The sequence below is a fragment of the Ceratotherium simum genome, chromosome 37 (genome assembly GCF_057802395.1).
Source record: "Ceratotherium simum simum isolate JZ-2026a chromosome 37, ASM5780239v1, whole genome shotgun sequence".
NCBI lineage: Eukaryota > Metazoa > Chordata > Mammalia > Perissodactyla > Rhinocerotidae > Ceratotherium > Ceratotherium simum.
In genome coordinates this window covers 10,682,002-10,708,860 of record NC_141936.1, presented here as the reverse complement: position 1 = coordinate 10,708,860, position 26,859 = coordinate 10,682,002, and the positions used below count along the sequence as shown (strand labels likewise).

Genomic DNA, 26,859 nt, shown 5'->3' with positions numbered 1-26,859 from the left:
TATAATGACGTACACCTGAAATTTATATAATGTTATCAACCAATGTGACCTCAATAAAAAGTAATAAATTTTAAAAAAGATGATCTTTGAGGAAAAAAATATAGAAAAGTAAAGGGATAGGAGAAGTCAAGGGGAGCAGAGCCCACAAAATCAAAGATGCCCAAATATTCTCCTAGTGCAGAGGCAGAAGTGTTTGGAGGCAGATCTATAGGTAGGAAACTGAGAAACAGAGAGCAGGAGAGCCAGGTGAACAAGATGGAAACAGGCAGAACAGGGTTCAGTCGGATCTCAGGTGCAGTCCTTAGAGCAGATGTCCATTTTCCCAAAGGCCAGCTCACCTGCGCTCTGAACATCCTGGGTCAGCTCATTTCCTTGTTTCTCTTCAGCATCCTGTGATTCTGAAGCTCCCCAAAAGACCAGTGAAGAAGAACCAGAGGAGGTGCCCAGCCAACTACTATGTCATGGAGAAGGTAATGGTGATTTCAATTCCCATTTGACTAATTGAATGTTTGTTTTTCTGTCTACAGGGAGGAAAATCTCCCCTCCTCCCCTGCTCCCCTTCACATACCAGTACAGAAGAAATGTGTAGAGCCAAGTGGAAAGGATCAAGAATAGAGAGAGAGTGAGGTCTATGGGAAGGGAGTGAGATGAGTGGACTGTCCTCAGTCTCTGGTGACAGTGACAGGAGCCATGTTAACCTCCAGGTCAGGTGAACTCAAAGGCAGGAGGGTCTGAGGGCAGGGACATTCCCACCTAGGAGACACTTGAGCCGTCTTGGTCTTCCTGGTTGTCTCGGGGTGGGTTTTCCTGCTATGGTTTCCATTGGTCATACGCTGGGTTCTCTAAGGGATTTCATTCTATTCAGCAGAAGGCAGCAGTGCCTGTATAGAAATGTGTGATGAAGAAGAGCCACAGGAAGCCTTGAGCTTACCACCAAAAAGTGGACCAGATAAGGGAGGTAAGGATTGTCTGGGCTGCAGGGTGTTGGGAGGATGGTGTTTCCTGATGGATTTTACTCTCAGCATACTCCACAATGAAAGGTCCAGTTAATTCTCAAATACCGTTTTTCAAATTTACTTTGGCTCTTTGTGAAAATGCAGGGAGACAAGAAATTTTGAGAAACTCCGTGATTAGGATGTCGTGTTGTTTGAATGTTGGTATCCATATATTCAGTTGTAGTAGACAGAATCCCACATAGGGAAAAGAACAAAAGATCTGCACAAAAATTTGATTAACTTTAGTGGAACTGTTATCATATAATCTCTAGCTATTTATTGTTATCTCCTAAGAATATTTATATTCACCTCTTCCAGCACAGGAACATAATATTTTATTTATGTATTGCCTGTAGAGAGTAAATTTATCAGTTAAGTTGGCGTAACATACTTTATATCGTCATCGTTTTTTTCTTTGCCTAAATGTTTTGAACTTTTGAACTTATTATAGGAATAACTCATGGCTTCAAATGTTTGAGTCTCTTTGGAGATCTGATTTATGTCCTATTCTGTAGACAACTCTTAAATATGAAGTAGAGGCCGGCCCAGTGGTGTAGTGGTTGAGTTCTCGTGCTCTGCTTCGGTGGCCCAGGGTTTGCAGATTCAGATCCTGGGTGCGGACCCACACGCGGCTTGTCAAGCCATGCTGTGGCGGTGTCCCATATAAAGTAGAGGAAGATGGGCATGGATGTTAGCCCAGGACCAATCTTTCTCAGCAAAAAGAGGAAGACTGGTAACAGATGTTAGCTCAGGGCTAATCTTCCACACACAAAAAAAGAAAAAGATGAAGTACAGTTGGGTTTAAGCTGATTCTTATGATGAGGCTGAGTCATGGTGTTTATATAGTTTGTAGCACCCTCGTCCTGAATGCGCATCAATAGATATCAGACTAATATTTCTTAATGCTACTTACTTTACATTAAAATTCATTTTTGAAGCATAATTGCAAGTATAGCCATTATTTTTTTTCAGGAGTTGGTTTGGGATGACATATTCAGAAATTCTTCAGATTGGCCACACTAGAAATGTTTTGGAAGAGCTGAATTACCAAGTTAGGGTGGTGATTATCCTAAGTGAAGCTGGTCTAGAGAAGTTATTACTAGTAGTAAAGAGAACATTATGGGGAAGTCAGAAGTTTCAAACATGAAACTAGTAAATATAAAAGCTAAAATTATAAGGATATAGGATGAATGTGCAAAGGAGAATGTGACGATCAGTGTGACAATCTAGGCATCCAGGAAAATCTTGTTCTGATGATCTTGAGTGGAAGCAGTCTACTTCATGTATTGTCTGCATGTTCTGAGGATCTTTGGGTGGTAAAAAGACACCAAATAATTCACTTGATGTTCATTTTTTATATGGGCACCTGAAAAGATTTAGAAGCCTTTTTGTTTCTATAGCATTCGGAAGTTATCACCTACTCCAAAAGCATATTGGCTTTCAGTTTTAGCAATTTGGCATGTCTCAGAGAAGACTCTGTGTTCAGTTACTTGAGACAGTTTTGCTTTATGTAAGGGAATGGACTCTACAAGGGAGTCTGGAATGGTCATTGCATAACTACCCTGGTAACTTATTTTATTTTACTTTGTTTCATTTTGTTTTGTTTTTATTTTAGAGATAATGCTTATCACCAAACAATAGTAAGTCAGGATTTAGTTTGGAAATATCCAAAATATCTTTTCTGGAAGTGGACACCAGAAACAAAATCCTAGGATTCCCCTTCCTTGTGTAAGAGTTATAGAGTTGCTGGTGGAGAGTTTTATGCCTGTACAGGATGATAGAAAAAAGAGACAGTAATGATATTTCATAATTAGTTAACTGAATGGCAGAAAACTGTTGAATGTTTTCAATTAGCAATAGAATTGTATAGCATGCAATTCATCATATTTAAAGATGATCCAGGTGCAAAATCTCAAGAAGCTTGGGCTAATATAGCCATCTGTAATTGCTTTGAGGCAACCAGGGTAAGCTGTGGCTACTAGCAATGGGCTTTTGATGTCTGTCTTGTTTTGAACTAATACCCCTACAGCATGGCTTATTTTCTTATGTACGTATAAAATAAAGAGATTATGATAATATGGGGGATCCAGTGTAGATGGTTGTCGAAGGCGTATTTTGAAATTGTGAAGGTCTTTTCATTTTCTGCATTCCATGAGAGCGGCTCTAAGATATTTAATGTAGTCAAATGTGGGGAAACTATTTCAGAAAAGTTTGACACCCACTATCTAAAATACCTAGTTGATTCTAGGCATCCTCTTATTTGCCCTTTAGTAATTGCTTGTGGGTAATTTTGGATACTTTATAACGTTTCTTTATATAATATTTTTCTTCAGCCAATAGATATGGCTGAGAAAATAACCTGTTGTTTTACAAAATTGGAGTTTTTTCTTTGAAGTTTTATATGAGTAGATTTTTTTTTTGGCCAGATCAGTGAGTAGATTAAGAATTATCTAGACTTATAGAGTATAAGAGGAGGTGACCTCTATATTGGATCAGAGAGGATGCACAAATGAGCTTTATATCTCTTAGGTCTTACTTAAGAAGTGAGAGAAGGATGTTTGTATTAGTTTTTCATTGCTGCATAACTAATTACCACAAACTTAGTGGCTTCACGGAACACCAACTTATATTATCTCACAGTTCCGTGGGTTAGAAGTCTGGACAGGCTCAGGGCCGGCCCTGTGTCGTAGCGATCAAGTGCGCGCGCTCCACCGCCGGCGGCCCAGGTTTGGATCCCGGGCGCGCACCGACGCACCGCTTGTCAGGCCATATGCTGTGGCGGCGTCTCATATAAAGTGGAGGAAGATGGGGCACGGATGTTAGCCCAGGGCCAGTCTTCCTCAGCAAAAAGAGGAGGATTGGCGTGGTTGTTAGCTCAGGGCTGATCTTCCTCACACACACACACAAAAGTCTGGGCAGGCTCCACATAGTCCTCTGCTTAGGGTCTCACAAGGCTGAAATGAAGCTGTCAGCCAGGCTGCAGTCTTATCTGGAGGCCCCGGGGAAACTCATCCAAATTGTCGGCAGAATCCAGTTCTTTGTGGTTGTAGGATGGAGTTCCTAGTTTTGTTATGATGCTTGGCCAGGGATCCTTCTCAGCTCCCAGAGGCCACACACATTCCTTGACACATGGACCCCTCTGTCTTCCAACCAGCAATAGCAAGAAGAATCTTTCTCAATCCTTCTCAATCTCCTTTGAATCTCTGGCATCCTCTCTTGATATCAGCTGGAGAAAACTCTTTGCTTTTAGAGGGCTCACGAAGTTAGATTAGACTCACCAGGCTAATCTTTTTTTTTTTTAATGTTCACAGAATTCTTTTTTTTCTTTCAGTTTTATTGAGATATAATTGACATACAGCACTGTATAAATTTAAGGTGTACAGCTTAATGATTTGACTTATGTATATTGTGAAATGATTACCACAATAAGTTTAGTTAACATCCATCATCTCATATAGACAAGCATGAAAAAAGAAAAAACGCTCTTTTTTGCTTGTGATGAGAACTTGTAGGATTTACTCTCTTAGTCAATTTCAAATATACTCTACAGCAGTGTTAACTACAGTCATCATGTTGTACATTACATCCCAGTACTTATTTATCTTATAGCTGAAAGTTTGTACCTTTTGACCATCTTCATCCAATTCCCCCACCCCTATTCCCCACCTCTGGTAATCACAAATCTGGTATCTTTTTCTATGAGTTTGGTTTTCTGTTTGCTTTTTTTAAGATTCCACAATGAAGTGAGATCATACAGAGTTTGTCTTTCTCTGACTTATTGCACTTAGCTTAATGCCCTCAGGGTCCATCTATGTTGTCACAAATGGCAGGATTTCCTTCTTTTTATAGCTGAATAGTATTCTGTTATATGTATATACACCACATTCTCTTTATCCATTTATCTGTTGATGGACACTTAAGATTGTTTCCATGTCTTGGCTATTGTAAACAAACAGATATCTCCTCAACATAGTTATTTCATTTCCTTCAGATATATACCCAAAGTGGAATTACTGGATCATATGGTAGTTCTAATTCTAATTTTTCGAGGAACCTCCATACTGTTTTCCATAGTGGCTGTACCAATTTACAATTCTACCAGGAGTGTTCAAGGGTTTCCTTTTCTCCTCATCCTCACCAGTATTTATCTCTTGTACTGATAATCTCTTTTAGTTAACATCAACTGCTCCATACAACATAATCTAAAAATGGGGGTAATATCTCATAATATTCAGTCTCTTGGGTTAGGGAAGGAAATCTTGGGGGGTCATTTTAGGATTCTGCCTATTACAATGGGGCTTAAGTAAATCTCTAGAAAATAACTGTCCAGATGAGCCATTGATTTTCCCAAGCAAATAATACAGGCTATCCTTATCACCTGGGACATCAAACAAAGCTGAGCATAAATGTATTAAAGAAAAGAATTTGGCTTTAGAGGAGATTATAGCAATTGTGTTAGGCACTACAGAAAAGTGAGGTATACCTATTTTCTTTATTGCCTGCAGATCTTGAATCATGCATAGTGCAAGTACACTAATGTTCAGATCAACTATAAATTGATCTTGTGTAGGAGAATTTTCCAGGAATTCTAAAGTTAGTCCTTCTTTAGTGCGTTTAATCTGGTAGTTTCATTTGCAGAATAGATACCTACCTATTAAATTTATAGGGGGTTTTTAAAAGAAAAGAAAGAAAGTGTTCATTGGATAATGGTCTAAAAATAACAGTTACTGGTTGGGACATGGGCACTTTTGGTCATTTTTCTCACTTCTTTTATAGAAATACTATCAAATACATTGTTTACTTTTGATGTGTCAAAAGTTCTCCATTGAAACCCAGTCGTCTTTTGTGAAATTTTGCTGTTTATTAAGATAAATGCCATTTATTAAGATTTGTCTTTGGCAAAGATAAGCTCATGACAAGTAGCAGAGAGGCCACTACGTTCAGTCATAAGTGTGAATGATGTCATGCACGTGATGGAGTATTTTTCACCCACCAAGCAGAGACCAAAAAGGGGATATATGACGAATTAGACAATAGCAGTTGACCTCAGATTATATGCTAAACAAAGCGATTTTCTTTCACAAATTAACAGGATGTCAAGGGTCTTCATGAAGGTTTTGGTGAGGGACTCAAGATAGTGTGACCGAATATCTTTGCACAAGTTGGCTACTGTTTAATGGATCCACATCCATTAATTAGGCTTTGGGGCTGGCTTGGATAGGGGACTTATCAGGTCTACACCTCCATCTATTTGTTTTGGATCACTTTCTTATAACATTCAAGAAACAGGAAAATCAGGAACAAACAAACACACATGAGACAAGACTTTTTAAACATAGAAAAAAGAAAAGTGAGAGTAAATGAAGTAGTGGAAGAATAAGAACATTAACAGAGTATTTGCTAAATGCTATACCTCCAAACCAAAATTTATATTAAATTACTTTGTATTTAATTGCATATACATCTTTAAATAATAAGATGAATTTGGAAATAAGAGCTCAGTGAAACAAGTCAGAGCTCAAGTTGTTGTTGAGACAGATTCACTTGACAGTGGATCAGTAAGACAATGTGAGTTGGGCACAAGAGGCCAGGGATTTATACCTGTTGGTCCAAGGGTCCCACAGGACATTCCTAAGCAAGAGTCTTCAAGGTGATCTTGGTGGGAACTCCATTTTTGAAGGGACAGACCATCATGCAATATCTGAAGCTATAAGATGGATTTATTGCTGCTAAGCAAAGCATATGGTGGGAGAAGGCAGTACTTATAGGACACAGTTTCTTTAAAAGAGGAAATTTCTGATTTTATATAGAATTTTAGAAAGCATGTAGTTCAGGGACTGCAGACTTTCAGAAACAGGAGTGTTGATGAATAGGTTAGCGTTCAGCTATAGACACAGGCTTTCTGGAGTGTGGCTGTTACTGATAGGCTGATTTTCAGAAGTGTAAGTCTGCCACTGATCACCTGGCTTTAAATGTGGTTAGTGATGTAAGTAGTCATTGGCCAATTGAGATGAGTTTAAAACTGCTTCTGGGAGTTAGTTTTTACAATTTTCAAAGAACAGTTAGTTTTTTCCTGGAAGGACAAGATCTTTTTATTTTATTCTTAGGGCTACAAGTTGAAATATAAAAGTAGAGAAAGCAGAATTATGGGCGAAAGATGGGAAAAGCATGGCTCTGTCAGATCTCAGGTGTGATTACTGGAGCAGGTATATTTTTTCCCAAAAAGCAGTTCATCTTAGCTCAGAATATCAGTGTGCAGCATGAGAGTGCTAGGAATTCTTCCCTAATCACTGCCTTGGGATCCAGGGACAGTAATTTTCTTGTTTTTCTTTAGTATCGAATGAACTAGAAGCTCTCCAAACGCATGGAGAAGGAGAATCAGAGGAGCTGACATCTAGCCTACTACTCAATGATGGACAAGGTAATTATGACTTAAAAAATAATGAAAACAGAAACAGAGTTCTGATAAAGAGAAAAAGACAAGAGAAGAAAAAAGGGAGACTTAAAGGAAGAGTCAGGTATACGGTGAGTTAATGGAAGATTTCAGAGGAAGAAGTAGAAAAAGTGGGATCAATAAGGGTACAAGAAAAGAGGATCATTGGGACAAATGAAAAGCCTTCATAAATCGCAATTTTGGCCCAGGAGCAGAGCTACCAGCACGTGGAAATGAGAAGTGTTCCTGCGTTATGTGCTTCCCAAAATATGTGCCAGGACGTCTGGGAGCAAGGACTGGAAGCGGCCGAGCACGTGACAAGATGGGTAAGGCTGCCTGAGGGTCATGGGATGGGGGTGGCTCCATGGGTACCAAAACCCCCAGGTAGGGTGGTGGTGGGTGGTTCAGTCCATCTCAGTATCCAATTCTCTGCATTTGCTTGACCTAACTCTTTTGGAAAAGCAGGGAGGCAAGAGATCATTATTAAGTCATGTTTAACAGGATGGGCCCTATTGATTATATATGGATGATGTGGTAGAAATACACTCTTAAAGATGGCACTATTTGTTTATTACACTAGTATATCAATAGTAAAGCCTTGTATTTGTACAGTGATTTTCATCCCTGTCACACCCAATCTTCTATGGAACTCAAGAAAGCCAAGTGTACTTCTACTGTAGATAATATTGTCATCTTGTCACAACCTTAGAAAAGCCTCAAAAGACAACTGATTCTGCCACTTAATTGTCCAGAGGAAAGACTTCAGATCAGCTATTCTTAACCCAGCACATATTTTTGTTGGATATCCTCCAGCATGTTACTGGTTTATATAGCGAGTTCCTACAAACCTATGCACATAACATCTAGTTTAATTCCCATAAAAAATGTTAAGACCTTAAAAAATTTTAAGACCTAGACAGGATAGGATAACTGTTCCTATCGCTGAGTAAACTAACCTACATAGATATTTAAGAGTGTTTTTCAAAGTCCTATTGAGAAATAAAGGAAGACCCAGGGCCCATCCTGGACTCTTACTTCTCAATTCAGTACGTCTTTAGTTCCTTTAAGAAGAAGAGAAAAATGATAACCTAAACATCTTTATAAACTCAAGCCTTCTGCAATATCATCATAAGATTTGTAACTTCTCTTTATTCATTTATGTTTCCTCACCATCACTTGTTGTTTTCTAGATACTGTGGATCTTGGAAACAACTCTACTTTGGGAAAACCCAAGAGGAAAAGAAGTAAGAGTGCATAAGATTTTACTTGCTTTTGATGTTAAAAATGAGTTTTTTAATGCCAGAGTTTTGTTATTATTATTTACAATAATTAATGATAACAATATGATGGCCTCTCAAAGATGTCCATGTCTCCTAATATCTGGAACCTGTAATGTGTTATATGGCAAAAGGGATTTTATGGGTATAATTAAGCTAGGGACTTTGAAAGGGGAGATTATCCTGGATATCTGGGTGTGCCCAATATAATCAAATGGAGAACTGTTCCTGGCTGTGGAGAGAGGGAGAAGTGACTGTGCAAGATGGTAAGAGAGAGATGCAATATTGCTGCCTTTGAAGATGAAGGAAAGGTACAAGGCAATAGACCTGTAGAAGCTGGAAAAGTCAAGGAAATAGATTCTCCTTCGCACCCTGAAGAAAGGAATGAAGACCTACTGAAACCTTCATTTTAGTCCAGAGTACCCTTGTCAGACTTCTAACCGACATAACTGTAAGATAATAAATTTGCATTGTTTTAAGCCACTAAATTTGTGGTCATTTGTTGTGGCAGCAATAGGAGAGTAATACAGATTTGGGTTATTGGAAGTAGGGTGCAGCTATAATACATTCCTAAAAATGTGAAAGTGGCCTTGGAATTGGGCAATGGTCAGAGGGAAATTGGGCAAGGGAAAGAATTTTAAGAAGAATGTTTAGAAAATGTCTAGATGGCCTTGAGCAGTTTGTTAATAGAAATATGGCGCCAACGGCTCTGCTCGTAAGGACTCAGAAGTGAAGAACATGGTAGAGAAGACCTATATTGTCTGAAAGAATACATAAATCATGCTGAACAGACTGTTAGCAGAAATGTGGAAGTGAAAGGTGTCACTGGTGAAGGCTCAGAAGGAAATAAGGAACATGTTTTAAAAACTAGAGGAAAGGGGATCCTTATTATATAGTGGCAGAAAGCTTAGCAAAATTCTGTCCTGCAGGTATGTAGAAAGCAGAACTTTCTGGATATATAGCTAAGGAGATTTCTAAGAAAAGTGATAAAGGTGCAGCTGGTTTTATTTTGTTGCTTATTGTAAAATGTGAGAGGAAGGAGAGAAATTGAGGGAAGAATTGCTAAACAAAAGGAATCAAGACTTGATGATCTGGAAAATTCTCAGCATATCCAGCTTGCAAAAGATGCTAAAATTAAGAGATTCACTGTCAGGAAAGCGCGCTCTGTAGAAGTGACCAAGAGTGGGGCTGTACTGCTTTTTGCTAGTGCCTGAGAAGTAGCGAAAGGTCAGAGTATTCAGTCACATAAAAGGGTATTTAAAGCGATTAAATATGTGACTCATAGATCCCCTCAGCCAGCACAGCAGAAGTAAAAAATAGACATATAATTATACAGGAAATATCTGTGAAGGAGCCTCGTTTCTAATGGAGTAAATCTCACATACATGGGAGATCTATATAATTCTTGTGAATTTTATACCAGCAGAAACAGAGATGTCCATGTTCTAATCCATGGAACCTGTAATCTGTTATTTTACCTGGCAAAAGAGACACTGAGGATGTGATTAAGTTAAGAATCCTTTTTGTTTTTCCATTTTTTTTATTGCAGTAACACTGGTTAATAACATATAAATTTCAAGTGTACATCATTATATTTTGCTTTCTGTATAGATTACATCATGCACACCACTCAAAGACTAATTACAGTCCATCACCACACACATGTGTCCAATCATCCCATTCGCCCTCCTCCCTCCCCTCTTCCCCTCTGGTTAACCACAAATCCAATCTCTGTCTCTATGTGATTGTTGTTGTTTTTATCTTCTACTTATGAGTGAGATCATACAGTATTTGACTTTCTCCCTCTGACTTATTTCGCTTAGCATAATACCCTCAAGGCCCATCCATGTTGTCACAAATAGCTGGATTTCATTATTTCTTATGGCTGAGCAGTATTCCATTGTGTGTATATACCTGATCTTCTTTACCCATTCATCCCTTGATGGGCACCTAGGTTGTTTCCAAGTCTTGGCTATTGTGAATAATGCTGCAATGAACATAGGCGTATCTGTATATTTACACATTCATGTTTTTGTGTTCTTTGGATAAATACCCAGCAGTGGAATAGCCGGATCATATGGTAGTTCTATTCTTAATTTTTTGAGGAATCTCCATACTGTTTTCCATAGTGGCTGCACCAGTTTGGACTCCCACCAGCAGTGTATGCGAGTTCCCTTCTCTCCACATCCTCTCCAACACTTGTTGTTTCCTGTCTTGTTAATTATAGCCATTCTGACGGGAGTGAGGTGGTATCTCATTGTAGTTTTGATTTGCATTTCCCTGATAGTGAATGATGTTGAACATCTTTTCATGTGCCTGTTGGCCATCTGTATATCTTCTTTGGAGAAATGTCTGTTCAGATCTTTTGCCCATTTTTTAATTGGGTTGTTAGGTTTTTTGTTGTTTAGATGTATGAGTGCTTTATATATTTTAGATATTAACCCCTTATAAGATATATGGTTTGCAAATATCTTTTCCCAGTGGTTAGGTTGTCTTTTCATTTTGTTGATGGTTTCCTTTGCTGTGCAGAAGCTTTTTAGTTTGATGTAGTCCCATTTGTTTATTTTTTCTATTGTTTCCCTTGCCCTGTCAGACATGGTACTTGAAAATATGTTGCTAAGAACCGTATCAAAGAGCGTACTGCCTATGTTTTCTTCTAGAAGTTTCATAATTTCAGGTCTTACATTCAAGTCTTTAATCCACTTTGAGTTAATTTTTGTGTATAGTGTAAGATAATGGTCTGCTTTCATTGTTTTGCATCTAGTTGTCCCGTTTTCCCAACACCATTTGTTGAAGAGACTTTCCTTTCTGCATTGTATGTTCTTGCCTCGCTTGTCAAAAATTAACTGTCCATAGATGTGTGGGTTTATTTCTGGGCTCTCAATTCTGTTCCATTGATCTGTGTGTCTGTTTTTGTGCCAGTGCCATGCTGTTTTGGTTACTATAGCTTTGTAGTATATTTTGAAATCAGAGAGTGTGATACCTCCAGCTTTGTTCTTTTTTCTCAGGATTCATTTGGCTATTCGGGGTCTTTTGTTGTTCCATATAAATTTCAGGATTCTTTGTTCTATTTCTGTGAAAAATGTCACTGGAACTTTGATAAGGATTGCATTGAATCTGTAGATTGCTTTAGGAAGTATGGACATTTTAACTATGTTAATTCTTCTAATCCAAGAGCACAGAATATCTTTCCATTTCTTTGTGTCTTATTCAATTTCTTTCAACAATGTTTTATATTTTTCAGTGTACAGATCTTTCACCTCCTTGGTTAAGTTTATTCTTAGGTATTTTATTCTTTTTGTTGCAATTGTAAATGGGATTGTATTCTTAATTTCTCTTTCTGCTACTTCGTTGTTAGTGTATAGAAATGCAACTGATTTTTGTATGTTGATTTTGTATCCTGCAACTTTACTGTATTCATTTATTGTTTCTAAAAGTTTTTCGGTGAATTCTTTAGGGTTTTCTCAATATAAAATCATGTTATCCACATATAGTGACAGTTTCACTTCTTCCTTTCCAATTTGGATCCCTTTTATTTCTTTTACTTGCCTGGTTGCTCTGGCTAGAACTTCCAATACTATTTTAAATAGGAGAGGTGAAAGTGGACATCCTTGTCTGGTTCCTGTTCTTAGAGGGATAGCTTTCAGTTTTTCCTCCCATTGAGAATGACATTGGCTGTGGGTTTGTCATATATGGACTTTATTATGTTGAGATACTTTCCTTCTATACCCATTTTATTCAGTTTTTTTGTGTGTATGTGAGAAAGATTTGCCCTGAGCTAACATCTGTGCCCATCTTCCTCTACTTTACGTGGAATGCCACCACAGCATGGCTTGACAAGCGGTGCATTGGTCTGCGCCAGGGATCTGAACCTGTGAACCCCAGACTGCCAAAGTGGAGCATGCAAACTTAACTGCTACGCCACCATAGCGGCCTCCTATTCAGAGTTTTTATTGTAAATGCGTGCTGTATCTTTTCAGATCCTTTCTCTGCATCAGTGATCATGTGATTTTTATTCTTCATTTTATTAATGTGATGTATTACGTGGATTGATTTGTGGATGTTAAACCATCCCTGTGTCCCTGAAATAAATCCCACTTGATAGTGGTATATGATTTTGTTTTGTTTTGTTTTGTTTTTTGAGGAAGATTAGCCCCGAGCTAGCATCTGTTGCCAATCCTCTTCTTTTTTGCTGAGGAAGACTGGCCTTGGGCTAGCATCCATGCCCGTCTTCCTCTACTTTATGCAAGACACTGCCACAGCATGGCTTTGATAAGTGGTGCATATGTCCGTGCCCAGGATGCAAACCAGCAAAATCCGGGGCGCGAAAGTGGAGCAGGCGAACTTAACCACTATGCCACCAGTCTGCCCCAATGATCTTTTTAATGTATTGTTGTATTTAGTTTGCTAGTATTTTGTTGAGGATTTTTGCTTCGATGTTTGTCAGTGATATTGGCCTGTAATTTTCTTTTTTTCTGTTGTCCTTGTCTGGTTTTGGTATCAGGGTAATGTTGGAAGTTTCCCCTCCTCTTCAATTTTTTGGAAGAGTTTGAGAAGGATAGGTATTAAGTCTTCTTTGAATGTTTGGTAGAATTCACCAGGGAAGACTGTCTGGTCCTGGACTTTTATTTTGGGGGAGGTTTTTGATTACTGTTTCAATCTTCTTACTGGTGATTGGTCTATTCAGATTCTCTATTTCTTCTTGATTCAGTTTTGAAAGGTTGTATAATTCTAAGAATTTATCCACTTCTTCTAGATTATCCAACTTTTTGGCGTATAGCTTTTTTTTTGTGTGTGTGAGGAAGATCAGCCCTGAGCTAACACCCATTCCAATCCTCCTCTTTTTGCTGAGGAAGACTGGCCCTGGGCTAACATCTGTGCCCATCTTACTCTACTTTATATGGGATGCCGCCACAGCATGGCCTGACAAATGGTGTATCTGCACATGCCTGGGATCCGAACCCTGGCCGCCAGCAGTGGAGCACGTGCACTTCACCGCTACGCCATCGGGCTGGCCCCGGCATATAGCTTTTCACAGTATTCTCTTATAATCTTTTGTATTTCCGAGGTGTCCGTTTTAATTTTTCCTTTCATTTCTGATTTTATTTATTTATGATTTCTCTCTTTTTTTCTTGGTGAGTCTAGCTAAAGGTTTGTCAATTTTGTTTATCTTTTCAAAGAACCAGCTCTTGATTTCATTGATTTTTTTCTATTTATTTTTAGTCTCTATTTCATTTATTTCTGCTCTGATTTTTATTATTTCCCTCCTTCTACTGATTTTGGGCTTTGTTCTTCTTTTCCCAGTTCCTTTAGGTGCACTGTTAGATTGTTTATTTAGGATTGTTGTTGTTTGTTGAGGTAGGCCTGTGTTGCTATAAACTTCCCTCTTAGAACTGCTTTTACTGTATCCCATAAATTCTGGCATGTCATATTTTCATTTTCATTTGTCTCCAGGTATTTTTTGATTTCTCTTTTGACTTCTTCATTGACCCAATCGTTGTTCAGTAGCATTTTGTTTAGTCACCGCATATTTGTGGCTTTTCTGATTTTCTTCCTGTAGTTGATTTCTAGTTTCATACCATTGTGGTCAGAAAAGATGCTTGGTATTATTTCAATCCTCTTAAATTTATTGAGACTTGTTTTGTGACCTAATACACGATCATTCCTGGAGAATGTTCCATGTGCATTTGAAAAGAGTGTGTATTCTTTGGTTTTTGGATGGAATGTTCTGTATTTATCTACTAAGTCCATCTGGTCTAGTGTGTCCTTTAAGGCCAATGTTTCCTTATTGATCTTCTGTTTGGATGATCTATCCATTGGTGTAAGTGGAGTGTTAAAGTCCCCTACTATTATTGTGTTACTGTCTATTTCTCCTTTTGTGCCTATTAACAATTGCTTTATATATTTTGGTGCTCCTACGTTGGGTGCATAGATATTTACAAGTGTTATATCCTCTTGTTGGATTGTTCCCTTTATCATTATGTAATGCCCCTCTTTCTTGTTAAAGTTTTTGTTTTAAAGTCTGTTTTGTCTGATATAAGTATTGCTACCCCAGCTTTCTTTTCATTGCCATCTGCCTGGAGTATCTTTTTCCATCCCTTCACTTTCAATTTGTGAGTGTCTTTAGGTTTGAAGTGTGTCTCTTGTATGCAGCATATATATGGGTCTTGTTTTATCCAATCAGCCACCCTATGCCTTTTGATTGGAGGATCTAGTCCATTGACATTAAAGTAGCTATTGATAAGTATGTACTTATTGCCATTTTGTTACTTTTTTTCTGGGTGTTTTAATAGTTCTTCTCTGTTCCTTTCTTCTTCTCTTGCTCTCCTCCCTTGTGGTTTGATGGCTTTCTTTAGTATTATGTTTGGGTTTCTTTCTCTTAGTTTTGTGTGTATTTATTATAGGTTTCTGGTTTGTGATTACCTTGAGGTTCATATATAATAATCTACATATATAGCAATCTATATTAAGTTGATGGTCTCTTTAGTTTAATCTCTTTCTAAAAGCTCTAATCTTTCACTCCCCTCCTCCCACATTTTATATTTTTGATATCATATCTAATCTCTTTTTTGTGCGTTTGTATCTATTAGCCTCTTATCATGAAAACTGATAATTTTTTCCTATTTGTGGTCTTCTCTTTCCCCCTTAAATAAGTCCCTTTAGCATTTCTCGTAAGGCTGGTTTATTGGTGATAAACTCCTTTAGTGTTTGCTTGTCTGGGAAACTCTTCATCTCTCCTTCCATTCTGAATGATAACCTTGCTGGGTAGAGTATTCTTGGCTGTAGGTTTTTTCCTTTTAACACTTTAAATATATTGTGCCACTCTCTTCTAGCCTGTAAGGTTTCTGCTGAGAAGTCAGCTGATAGCATTATGGGGTTTCCTTTGTATGTAACTTGACGTTCTCTTGCGGCTTTTAGGATTCTCTCTTTATCTTTAATTCTGGACATTTTAATTATGATGTGTCTTGGTATGGGCCTCTTTGGGTTTATTTTGTTTGGTGCTCTCTGTGCTTCCTGTACCTGGATGTCTGTTTCCTTCCTTAGGTTAGGAAAGTTTTCAGCTATTATTTCTTCAAATATTTCTTCTCTGCCCCTTTGTTTCTCTCTTCTCCTTCTGGACACCTATGACATGGATGTTAGTGCTCTTGATGTTGTCCCACAGGTCCTTTAGACTGTCCTCACTCTTTTTTCTTTTAGCTGTTCAGCGTGGGTGATTTCCTCTAGTCTTTCGTCCAGCTTGCTGATCCGTTCTTCTGTATCCTCTACTCTGCTTTTGAGTCCCTCTAGTGAATTTTTCATTTCCAGTATTGTATTCTTCATTTCTGATTGATTCTCTTTTATATTTTCCAATTCTTTGTTGACGTTTTCACTGAGTTCATCCATTCTTCTCCTAAGATCAGTGAGCATCCTTATGACTTTTTGTTTGAACTTTTTGTCAGGTGGATTGCTCATTTCTGTTTCATTTAGTTCTTTTTCTGGGATTTTGTCCTCTTCCCTTACTTGGAACATATTCTTATGCCTCCTCATTTTGCCTCTTTCTCTGTGCTTATATCTATGTGTTAGGTAGGTCAGCTAAATCTCCTGATCCTGGAGAGGTGGCCTTATGTAAGAGATGCCTTATGAAGCCCAGCAGTGTGCTTCCCTCTCATCACAAGTTCCAAATGTTCCAGGAGTGACCCCTGTGTGGGCTACATGTGTCCTTCTGTTGCGGCGGGGTTGCTCTTGCTGCAGGTGCCCAGGGAAGCTAGGCTGTCCCCCTGGCTGGCTGGTTGTGTTGCTCACCTGTGTGTGGCTGCTATGGACCCTTCAGTCACTTTATCAGTTGCATGAGACCCCAGCACAACTGGCTGCAATGTCTAATAGCACATTCCTGTCGTGGTTTTTCTGTTAAGTGAGTAGGCCCCAGGCGTGGCTGGTTGTTAGGCTCAAGGGCTTACAATTGCTGTAGGCCTCTGGCGTACAAGGGTCTTGTCAACTCTCTCAGGACTGCAGCTGGGTGGGGCTGGCCCCAGGCAGGGGAGTACCCAATTGTTTCAGGCTTTGGATGGTGGGACCGATCCCCTATGTGGCTGTTTGAGAAGCACAAGTCTTCTGCAGCTGACAAGCCCCAACACCCACAGGGCCACACACCCCGTCAACACAGTCCTGCCCCATGTGTGTGCCTCAACCCCCTGAAGCGGACCCAGTCACCCCACTGCAGAGGCCCCACACACTCCACCCACTCCTCATGCATGCCCTGTCCCACGGAGGTGGTCCCACTCACCAGGCTGCAGAGGATCCAGGCACCTAGCCTATGCGGGCCCACCTGTTGCTAGAGGGTTTGCTGTTGGGTGGGGCCAGTCCCTAGGGTGGGCTGCCTGCCCTGGCTGAGCTGAATTAAATTGATGCTATAGTGTGTGGGGCAGACCCTGGGCTAGCATGCCAGAGGAAGAACTCCAATGGCGTCTGCCAGTGTCTGTGTCAGCCTGCCTGGACTGGGTCACAATAATGGCTGCCGCCAATGTCTCAGTCCCTGGAGAGGTCTCACTTCTCACCGAGATGCACCCAGAGCCTATCAGGAGAGTCTCTTTTCACCAAAGGACTGTGAACCTTTCTTTCTGGTGATTTTAGGTTGCTTTCTGAAACAGGTGAATTTTTGCATGGGCCCTTTAAGAGCTGGCTTTTTTTTCCCTTACGTCCGATAGCTTTTCTGGGGGTATTCCCTGTTGTTGTTAGTAGCCAGCCAAGCCAGATATGACGCTCGTCTTGGTTGTGCTGGGACCAAAAGATGCTTATAGCAGTAACGCTCCCCTGCTCAGGCCCCCCACTCCTCCAGGGAAGGCTGTGTACCTTTGGATTACTCCTGGGAGGCCGTGAAGCACTGCGGCTTGCATAGGTGGCTTTTTTTCTCTCCAGAAGGAGAGAAGGGAATTTCTGCCTCTTCCACCTCAGTCAGGACTAACCCTTGTTGTGGGGGTTCTTTTAACCCAGCTTTCAGTTCTCTCAGGGGTAATTGTTCTAAGACTAGCTATAAATTTGTTGTGTCCGTGGGAGGAGGTGAGTTCAGAGTCCACCTACACCAGCATCTTGACACCAACTATATCTAAGTTAAGAATTTTGAGATGTGAAGATTATCCTGTATTATCTGGGTGGCCCCAGTCTAATCACATGGGTCCTTAAAGTCAGAAAACTTTTCCTGCTGTGAAGAGAGAGATATGTGACAATGCAATAATGATCAGAGAGATGCAGTGAGGCTGGCTTTGAGGATAACGGCAGGGAACAATGATCCAAAAAATGTGGGCAGCCTTCAGAAGCAGGAAAAGGTAAATAAATGGACTATCCTCTACATCCTCCAGAAAGGAACAAAGTCCTATGGACTTCTTGATTTTAGGTCAGTGAGACTTATGTCAGATTTCTGACCTTCAGAACTGTAAGATAATAAATTTGTGTTGTATTAAGCCACAAAGTTTATTGTAATTTTTTATAGCAGCAATATACAAATAATACATTTCATAAAACCAAAAAAAATTTCACCTTAATATGGTTAGATTACATATTTTAAAATAGCAATTTATATTTTTTCAAAATGCTGACATCTTTATATTTTTTTATTTTAAAATATATAATCTTTGTAAACTTCGACGTGTATCTTTCCAGATTTTTTCTATGCATGTATTAACATATTTAGAATTATAACTCTAAATAAATCTATTTATACTGTTACATTTCTATAACTTTAAATCAGTATACCATGCACAAGACATTATAAACATTTAACATTTTGCCAACTTAATTGTAAAAAGTTTTTTTTGAGATAAAATTTACAATGAAATGTACAAATATTGTGTTTCATTTAATGAGTTCTGATAAATGCATTCTCCTGTATAATCCAAATCCTTATCAAGATATAGAACATGACCATCAACCTGGAAAGGACCCTATGCCCTTTCTGGTATATCCTTACCCTCACTCATCAGAGGTAAACACTATTCTTATTTTTTCATGATAGCTTAATTTGGCTTGTTTTAAAACTTTAAATAAATAAGGTTTTAGAGCATGTTCTCTTTTGGTGTAATGGTTCTTTCATTCAGCCTAATGTTTTTGAGATTCACCCACGTTGTTGAAAGTATCAGTAGTTTGTTTCTTTTTATTGCAAAGTAGTGCACATTGTATGAATATACCAAATTTTGTTTATGTATTCTCCTATTAATGGACACCACACGTTTCCACTTTTGGCTAATATGAAAAAGCTGCAATGAGCATTGTTGTGGAAGTCTTTCTGTGTCTTCATGCCTTCATATCTCTTGTATAAATTCGTAGAAATGAAATTCTGGGATATGGGATAGGTGCATCAGTTCTTCTGTTTCCCAAAACCCATGTAGGGGGTGATATGGCACACCCACGCTGAGCCCAAGCTGAGGAAGACTATGTTTCAGAAACCTCCAGTCTTAGAAGTGGGCTGTTAGCAAACCCGCTCAAACCTTACCCCTGTGGGAGACATTATCTTATTGGCTGGAACTTAAGCAAATCTCCTCTGAGGAGAGGAGAGAGACTTCATCATCCTGGAATATTTCTGAGGAGGGAGACGTTAGTTTATACTGATAGGAAACAAATCTGCCCTTTAACCTGCAGGGCTACCTTATCTCCAGTTTTCAAGGCTGTTTGCTATTCAAACACGTTTGTAAAGATACTCTGAGCCAAGTGGAAATGCCACAGAGAATTGCCTCCCAACAAATTCATCTCACACAGCAGATTCTGGCAAATTTCCCCATGAAGAAACCACTCCACCAGACACTCTGATTAATTTGACCAATGGGGGCTGGAACCAAATCCATTCAATTTGTTTCCTGAAGCATTTAACAAATTTCATAAATCATAAATGTTTTAGGTCTCTAATGACCACCCCTAATCTGCAATTCACCACGTTTGCGTGAGGGAGGCAAGTGAATGTCTGGCTTTCCCGCAAGAAGTACAATCCCAAGGTCACACATGGTGTCCCTGAAGGGAAAGCATTTACAATTGTTGAGGTCCCTAAGGGGACATACCTCAGCCAGGGTGAAGATGGATATTGCCTCCAAAGTGGGCCCTTGGCCAGCTCTAAGCCCTAGAGTTCCCAGTTCCATTCACTGCATCTAGTCCTGATTTGTGGTGGCGGGGGGACTGGATGGACTTACTGATGACAGTCCATCCAATCTGTCCTCTTTGTCCATGACACCAACCAGGTGGTATTTGTTCTCCTCCCTGACACTGAATGACTGAGAATGGAGTGGGGCAATGGAGAGATTCTGCATGGGATGTGCTGACAATGGGGCCAGCCTCCATCTTCTTGTGTCTGGTGCAGAATACCAGACTCAGCATCTCTGTGGTGGGAGATCTATACCAGTTTTCCTTCTGGAGGAAGGATTCAGGGTAATTCTGAAAGACAGATATCATTAATGCTCCTCCATCCCCTGTATATCCTAGGGTTTATGGTGTTCCCTGGATTGGGAACTCAGTTGCCTGGATTTTTGCTCTTCCTTCACTGTCACAGACTCTGTGTGACCATTCCAGTGGTTGTAACTTCATCTTTCTTTCCCCATCATCTCCTATTGTCACTCAGACCTTTCATCCAGAAGGGTCAGATACAAGCAGAGCAAAGGCATTTTCATAAAATGTAATCAGAATTAAATCTGAATCCCCTAGGCACTCTAAAGGCTGTGCACTCCAGGCTGGTTGGGGAAAGAATGAGGCATCATCCCCAGGAATGGTCAGAACAGAATCCTGAGTTTTCAGAATTGGTCTATACAACCCATTAACCCCCCCCCCCCCACTTTTGTCCTGATCATGATGCAGGAAAGAGCTGATCCCTGTCTGGGAGCAGCTGTCTTCAGTGACCAAAGAGTCACACAGAGATGTGTGGACAGGAGATGAGGAACACTGATTCAGACAATCAGTGCATTGGGAGTAGCTTTTGATAAAGGGCACATTATTGTCAGACTGCAAATGATCCAGCCATCCAGACTCATGGCACCCATAAGTTTCCAGGGTCACACTATTGTGACCAGAGTCAGCTGGTCTGTGAGCTGAAGTGTAGATGATGTTGAAGCGCCGTCCATAGCCCCAAAAGTGGCTCAAGGCCTGTTCAGTGTGCAGGAGCAGACAAGGGCAAAGCCCCTTGTGACGTGGCTCCCCCCTGCCTTGGGATGAATAGGTCAGCTTCTAGCAGGAGTCACAAGCCTGGCGTGCAGCCATAGCCCTGCAGCAGAATCATGGTGTCAGCCTCTGTCAGCAGAGACCAGGCACTTACTCAGGAATTTCCATGAGGGGCCCAGACTGGTCAGTCAGCACCACAGTTCGTTTCTACAATCACAGCCCCAGAGATAGGGTGTCTTTACTCTGCTACTCTGTCGTTTTCCATGTGGCAGATGAAGCATCTAGGCCATGTACAGAAGCCCAGTTGTCTGACTTCTGCCAGCTGGAGGAGTGACCAAGTCCACTTTCTGTCTTGCAAAGCTGGCTCTGAGGGTGAGTGGCCATAGGAGCCCAGTGGACATCAGTTGTCAGCTTAGCCAAACATCAGGGCACCAGGCTCATGCCACCAGGGGAATCTTGGTGAACTGAGGATCCCACTGAGACTGAGGTTTGCTTTAGGCTGTGAGTGGGAATAGAAAACCGAGATGCCAATAGGGCAAAGGCCCCGCATTCTTGATTATACCATTTCCATTTGAAGAGCAAGGCTTTTGGACCCTCTCTGCTTCGTAAGCCCTGGAGTCTGAGTTGACCCACCTCAAAATGGGAATCTCTGGTGGGAGAGTCACAAGGCCTCCATCCATGGATAGGGGCTTCACTTTTGGTAGTAAAAGTTTAACAGCTGGCTGTTATTACAGTCATGACAATAATGACAAGATACAATCTCTTTACCCAGCGCCATGGTCTTCTCACATTCACATGTTTTCATATCATTCACAAGAAAGCGAAACTCAAGACAAAAACCCACTATAGTTCCTTGAGTCCTCCAGGAACTTCAGGTGCTGCATTAAATGGAAGTGAGAGGATTCGTGTTACAACTGCAAGTACAGAGATTATTTAATGAAAACTCTCCACGTCCAAGTTGTGACTGCCTCCTGCCTTCAGCACAGTATATTACCCACGACATTATTCAGCTATAAGGAGTGTGCCTCCTTAATGCACATTTGAATTTACATGAAAACACTTGAAAAGGGGACATACTGATATATAACCACAACAATTATCATTCTGTCTGAGGCACCAGCAGGAGTTTGTTTTCTAATTTTGTTTTCTTTTAATTTTCAAAGGAAAGTCATCTCCTATAGACTCCCAAGTCCATGCAAAGTAAAATATAACTCTATAATCAACCTTAACACTGCTACACTGGTAGTTAAGAAATTTGCCCTGTTCCCTTGGCGCAAGTCTGGAAAAAAACACTTGAAAACTACTGACATATAATGCTTTGAGAATTGTATTTACAGCTCTGAATGATTAACTTTATTATCTTTTTTTTTGAAGAAAAAAAGAAAGGGCATTCCTGGTCAAGAATCAAAAGGAAGTGGCAGGGAAACACACATCGAAAAGGTAAGCAGGCAAAGTGAATTAGTTACACTTTCTGAGTTTGTGAAGGCACTTCTTGTTGTGTTCTTGTGACCTGCGGTCACCTGAGGACCATGATAGTTTCCTTGTTACTATGTCAGTTTGGACATAGGCTAAGACACGGCAACGAAGAGGCCCCCCAATACAGCAGCTTCAACATAATGGTTTAGTTCTCATACATGTAATAGTCCAGAGCTAGATGATCCAGGGCTAATAGGAAGACATGACCATCTTCAATATGTGGCTTCTTTCCCGGGTCAAGAAATTTTTTTATTAATTTGGAGAGATGTTCCAAAGAAGGCTAAATGAAGATAGCAGACTGTATGTGTATGTGTGTGCATGCGGTAAAAAATATATTGGGTCTGGCCCTGTGGCTTAGCGGTTGAGCGCTCGCGGTCCGCTGCTGGCAGCCTGGGTTCAGAACCCCCGGCACACACCAACGCACCGCTTGTCCGGCCATGCTGAGCCGGCGTCCTGCATATAGCCACTAGAGGGATGTGCAACTATGACGTACAACTATCTACCGGGGCTTTGGGGAGGAAAGGGGACAAAAAAGGAGGAGGATTGGCAATAGATGTTAGCTCAGGGCCGGTCTTCCTCAGCAAAAAGAGGAGGATTAGCACAGATGTTAGCTCAGGGCTGATCTTCCTCACACACACACACACACACACAAAATATATATATATATATATATGTATAAAAATATATATTTGTACAAATGTTTTTATATATCTGCAAATCTTTATTTATACATATTTATCTATCTCTCTATATAGAGAGACATAGATATAGATATATAGAAAAATCAATCACAATTCACCCATAAAAATTTATACAGTGGTTATATATAGTCATTGGTGATGTTTATATTTTTATTTGTGTTTTTTAAATGTATATTCAAAATATTAAACATGTTCAACTTTTGTAATGAAAAAGTATTATTTAAATAGTAACATATACAAAGAGAAAAGCCTAGGAGGATATTTTTGAACAAGTTAATTGTGGCTATCTCCAGGTGATGTTTCATACAATTTTTATTTTGTAAATCTCTAGTAATATATACTGGAATTGCTTCTAATCAGGTGCCTGAAATCTTGTTTATTTTAGTTGTGGTTTAAGGAACTCTTTTCTCCTAGACAATGAGTATGAGACCTCATTTTCCACGACTGCCAATTTTGAACCAGTAGATCTATACAATAAGATATGAGAGTCTGATTAAAAATTATTAATTTTCACCAATCTACATGTCTTATGTTATTGCCAATTTACATGGCTTCCCTGTTTGGTAAATGTGCACAGTTTTGTTTGGAAAGAAAAAAAAGAGATTGTATCCGTTTTAAGAATGGTTATTTTCAAAATACCAAATATTTGGATTTAATCATTATAATACTTTCATTTAGGTTTATATGTTCGTAGATAAATTCTAAACCACTTCTTTCAAAGTACAATGAAATCTTGTATGTAATTTAAAAGTCATCCCTTCTAAAAGTAGAGAATGCCCTGGATGCCTGCTTAAGATCCCTTCCCACCAACTTGCCTTCTTGTCTGAGTGTATGGTGAAAGGGGGTTCAGAATTGAGTCTAGTATTCCCTCACTTGCTTTTGGTCTCACATGTCAGCTGCTGTTTTGCTCAACTCTGTATTTTCCCCTGCCTATCCCCAGACAACAGCAAAGCTGCTGGCCGGTTGGTCTCAAGTGGAGAGAAGGTGAAAATGAATCTACAAGACCCTGCCAAGATTAGAAGTAAGATAAAGTTTGTGCCACTCCCACTTTGCCCTACAGGTCAAAACAAATTATGCCAAGGTTTGGGGGAACATAGATCCTCATTAGTTTTTTACTAGTCAAGCTTACCAGTCAATTTGAGAGCTGTGGAATCTAGAAAGTAAACCTGTTTGGAGCCCGAGTTATAGATTGTTTGCATTTATACCATAGTTCTTATCTGCCTGGGGCCTAAAATTTTTTTCCTCTGAGTTTTATCTGCTTTTCCTGGAAATTCCTTTACCTTACATGATTGGTTTATTAAAATGACTGGACTTGGTAAATTGCAAGCCGAAGGCAAGTTCATTCTCTCGCTGCCCTTTCAAACCTACCCTCTAGATCAGTTTTCCTATCTTAGACAGATCCTGTAGCTTTCCTGTTTACTTGGCACATGAGTAAGAATCTCTTTTCCAGTAGCTGAGAGTCCTTTCTGCCCTAGTATTAAAACTTCAATATTTTCTCCAATTCAAAGCACCTCTCCTCCTTCAGCCTGGGCAAGCCTTGGTCTGAGACAAGGGGAGGTGGCAAGGTTAGGTTCTTCTCTCAATATCTCTTGGCTCTACACCCACTCAAGAGCTGCTGGTTTGGGTCCATCCAGGATTGGGGAGGTGGAAGAGAGAGGAGAGATCAGAGTGTGGAAGTATCTTACCTAATGGGCACAGCTGTGAGGTAACATTGGAAATGGAGGGTGCACGATCACTAGCTCTTTCCTCCATGAGATGCTTTCATCAACTCCACGGTGAGGGAAGAAGAGTGGTCAGGCACCACAACTTGACATATTGGGAAAGAAACATAGTCTTTCTTCTACTGCCTGGATGTGAGTGAAGAGCTAGGACCAGCATAACCTGTTCCACTAATACGTGTGTGGTCACATAGGTGGTTTGGTGCATTGCCTTAGGACGTGGGGTGCTTGGAATTAGGGTGACCAACTCAACCTGGTTTGCTGAGAACTTTCCCAGTTTTGCCACTGAAACTCCCATGTCCTGGGTACCTTTCAGTTCTGGGCAGACTGGGACAGTTTGTCACCTTCCTTGGCACTTAGTAAATTGTTCCCAACTGTTGGGACTTCTACTAAAATTTTGAGAAAACAGGAAAGAATTTAAAATTCTGTCACACTTACTTCTAGAGGTTAGTTAATACCATCATAACAATTTTTTAAAAATAACCTTAAATTATATTCTGACTGCTATAGTATTTAATAGGGTTTATAATGGGGTTTCAGTGTTATTAAATGAGTATACAAACAGGGGACACACAAATAGTTAAATCCTGCATTGCTTAGCCAATCTATTTTGAGAGTAAAATGCAATAGTGCTATATTATGAATTAGCTGATTTTAAGCTCCAAATCTCCTTTATACCCAAAGCTCCATAGGCTGGAGTAGACTTGAATGTATTTCCTTTTTCTCCCTAAAAATATTAGACCTAACAAGTTTGATGAAATGTAAATCCAACATACCCACTAGTCTCAGGAAAGGTGTAACCAGAGACAGACAGAGAGAGAGCAAGAAGGAACTCTGTGTTTGCTGGGCTGTCCAAGGTTGCAATTAGAGCTTTAGCACCCAGCCTTACTGGAATATAAGAGAGGCAAGAATAAGGTGTCTGGAGCTCTTCTCATTGGGCTGTGAGCACGGACCTTTGGAAGAGGAGGGAGGAATGAGAGGGAGTGCCAGAGATATCCTAGCCTTCCAGAGTCCCTTTCCACTTTGGCATCTTGGGTGAGGAGAGCCCCTCGGAGAGCCATACCCAGATGGATGACCTTCTATTGCCTGGTGACTCCACCTTCCAGAGGGAGCAAAAGGATTAATCTACCTCTTCGAGAAGCATATTTCCACCTTGTTAGTAGTTCTCCTTAGCCCATGGCTATTGATATCCAGTCTTCTACTTACTTACACAAGTTTATCAATTTCTGTAGACTTCCTCTTTGAGCTTTTATTATCTGGGTTAAATAATAACAGAGTGACAACTTGTAAGGCGATAGCTTGTTTGATTTTGTGATAAGGTCTAATTATCAATATTTGTTCCATGGGGCCATTTTGATCTTAAGAGATAAAAACCCTCTCAGTCACTGTTTAGTCTCAAGACCAGAATGTGGGATTATTTTACCAAGCAATAGGTCCATTTTGGGTTTGATTGAAGGAAATATCCTTTTAATTTTGCTATTCTAATATGCTCATAATCTGCTTAGAGTTTACAGCACTTAGAACTGAGTAGTCTGGAAAATATTTCTTCATGAGGTCTACATACCCCACCTAGCACTACCAAATGGTAGTCATTGGATGGTGGGCGTTGAGCACAGAAAGAAGGAAATGAATTTGTCTTCCTGCCTTAGAAAATAAAACACCTTTGAATGATAGCAAACCTTGACATGCATATCTATAGCCAATTAACTTACAAGTGGAAGAACATTCTTTGCTGCAACATCTACCAACTCAGTCCTTAATTATTATTTGAAACTAAGGTTTTGGAGGACTCAATTTTACCTTTCTCTTGGTTAGCCTTCTTCTGGTTAGTTTCTTAGATTCTAATATCTTTGTCCAAACCCAGGTGGACAAAGCCTGTGGTCACATTTACTATAACTTTCAGCACAAACATACAAATATCTTCATTCAAGGTGATGTGTATAACATGTGTGTCACCTGTGAAGCCCACCATAGGGTTTCCTTTAACTCACAGGACTTCTATTTATTCCTGTCTCTCCACAAAAAGAAATCTGAAATGCTTTCACTTAATTTTGTAGTTTTTGTCTCAATTTTCTCTGAATATTTTAGTTTCTGTAATGTAAGAAATCATCATCTTGATCTCATATATTTGTTGGAAAGACTAAATAA

The 26,859-nt window shown here is 39.8% G+C and overlaps 1 protein-coding gene across 1 annotated transcript in view; it reads left to right on the top strand.

Annotated features, from left to right (window-relative positions):
* SP140 (SP140 nuclear body protein) overlaps positions 1–26,859 on the top strand; it is a 69,058-nt gene that overhangs the window by 30,083 nt on the left and 12,116 nt on the right. The window contains exons 10-16 of the mRNA XM_087424719.1: positions 387–470; positions 866–958; positions 7,330–7,416; positions 7,638–7,754; positions 8,619–8,672; positions 22,191–22,256; positions 23,934–24,014. Coding sequence (XP_087280845.1) covers positions 387–470; positions 866–958; positions 7,330–7,416; positions 7,638–7,754; positions 8,619–8,672; positions 22,191–22,256; positions 23,934–24,014 — 582 coding nt within the window. The remainder of the gene's footprint in view (positions 1–386; positions 471–865; positions 959–7,329; positions 7,417–7,637; positions 7,755–8,618; positions 8,673–22,190; positions 22,257–23,933; positions 24,015–26,859) is intronic.